The 2,199-nt window shown below is 29.7% G+C and overlaps 1 protein-coding gene across 1 annotated transcript in view; it reads left to right on the plus strand.

Moving 5' to 3' along the window:
• Positions 1 to 2,199, plus strand: part of LOC107740282 (N-terminal EF-hand calcium-binding protein 1-like) — a 45,477-nt gene that overhangs the window by 31,861 nt on the left and 11,417 nt on the right. Inside the window, exon 4 of the mRNA XM_016552661.1 lies at positions 1,243 to 1,268. Within this exon, the coding sequence (XP_016408147.1) occupies positions 1,243 to 1,268 (26 nt within the window). The remainder of the gene's footprint in view (positions 1 to 1,242; positions 1,269 to 2,199) is intronic.

A 2,199-nucleotide genomic window follows, 5' to 3' on the forward strand; every position in this document is an offset into this window, starting at 1 on the left:
CTGATTTGGGGGTCATATATTTTTGTGTCTTATTTTAACAATGTTAACGAAGGACTTTACAATCCTCGTAAGTGATAATTATTTAAAACAAAAAATCTAAGTGTATTTTTCAACTTTAAAATTATATTATATTATATTATATTATATTATATTATATTATATTATATTATATTATATTATATTATATTATATTATATTATATTATATTATATTATATTATATTATATTATATTATATTATATTATATTATATTATATTATATTATATTTTCTGATGCTTTATGGAGATTGTCATATTTGGGTTTTTAATATTATTAACAAATATGTGGATAATCTGCATTTTATTTTTGGGCCAGGATATTTTAGTATCTAGTAGTATTTTATAATGTGAATGTAGGACTTTGCAACCTTATAGGGCAATTGAGAAAAACAAAACAAAACAAAACAAAAAAAAGATGTAATGTGCATTTTCATCTTCTATATATAATATTAAATATTATATATTTTTTAAACATTATATATTATAATATATTATATATTACTTAATATAAAATTCTATCTTTTATTTCTTGTTTTTGTTGACAACAAATACAATTTGCAATACGCATGATAAGAAACTATGATATGCAATAGAGTTTATGCACATAAAAAACTGTGAGAAAATTGTGGCTGTTCTTTGCTTTATGGAGATTATAGAGATTAGAAATATTGAAATATTTTTAAATGTTTTTTAATATGGAGATTTAGTATAAACTATATACTTTTTTTTTTTTTTAGTTTTAATAGCAACAAATCACAGATTTGCAATACACATTATAAGACAGACACTATGCTATGCAATGGCATTTACACAACAATATAAATATTATATAGACACTTTACTGGTGTAGAAACCAGCTGTTTGCACATGATTTGTTAAATTGGTTTAAACTGCTTGAGTTTGTAAAAGTCATAAGGTATTAAAGTATATCATATTTTTATTATAGTGGTTTTACCCCATTAGCGAGATCATTATCTCGGCGAGTTACCATCTGCTGAGAAATATCACCTCAGACCTGCGATGTTAACAGAACGAAGCATAATTGGACTGTTTACACTTTAAAATTCAGTTGAAGCTGTGGACGGCCCACACATCCTCCTCGCTAATGACACCGCTTTCAAATCCTTGACTCTTCTCCAGTTCAATTCAAGCTTTTTTTTCTTCTTATGACTCATTTTATTCTTTCTCATCTTCTCTTTCCAGTAACCTCGATACAGACAAACTATCAGGTAGGTGTGGATAATTCCTTTAAATTACCATTCTGGGAAGAAAATACAAAAATTGAAGAAGTGTTTCAAGTGGCAGTAATTCAAAAAACGAATCAAATTTTACTTAAAGTTCTCACGTTCATCACACATTTCACATTTTCTTCCTGTAAGAATGCAGAAGTGGTTTGTTACTCGCTTGTAAGGTCATATTCTGTTCAAATCTGCTTTGACTGAATTAATGCTTCTTTTAATTCTCAGCTTTTCAACTATATTGAGAATCTGCACATCTGCCGCTGAAAAGCATGCTAGATTAGGATAATATAATATGCTTAAATCTGTATCATAAAGCTGGTATTTCAAAGGTGCACTCGATTTTCTGGTGGATTTTTGTGCATCCTTGCATGTTTTTGAGCTAATATTAGCCACAGTTTTAAAATGCATGAACTTAAAAGTGAATGATTAATTGTAATTCATTTTAATTTTTACTATGGGAGGTTTTATATCTTAAAAGTGAATTTTCCCCATGGAAAAACTGAACAGGAAAACCAAGTTCACTATAAAACTAAATGCTGACTGTTGTGCTGTACAGTTACTACAAAATATAAACATACGAATTGGAACGCAGCCTGAATCTTCTGTGCTCAGAGGCCAGAGGGTAAAAAGGGTGATATTAGACGACAAGTAATGATCTGGGGTGCGTTTCCCAAAAGCATCGTTAGCTAACTATGGTAGTTAGTTCCATTGAAATCTATTGGTAACGACGGAACTTGCTACCATAGTTGCTTTTGGGAAACGCACCCCTGAAAACCTTCTTGTCCCCAAAACATAATTCATTGACTCTCAAACTCAAGCAGATATTGACAGCCAAGGAGCAGTCGCCTGTTTATGAGCAGTGCAGTTTTTAATCTACTTTACGTGTGTGTGTGTGTGTGTGTGTGTGAGAGTGTGTGTG

This window comes from Sinocyclocheilus rhinocerous, unplaced genomic scaffold, assembly GCF_001515625.1.
Source record: "Sinocyclocheilus rhinocerous isolate Xijiao unplaced genomic scaffold, SAMN03320098_v1.1 scaffold795, whole genome shotgun sequence".
In the NCBI taxonomy this organism is placed as follows: Eukaryota; Metazoa; Chordata; class Actinopteri; order Cypriniformes; family Cyprinidae; genus Sinocyclocheilus; species Sinocyclocheilus rhinocerous.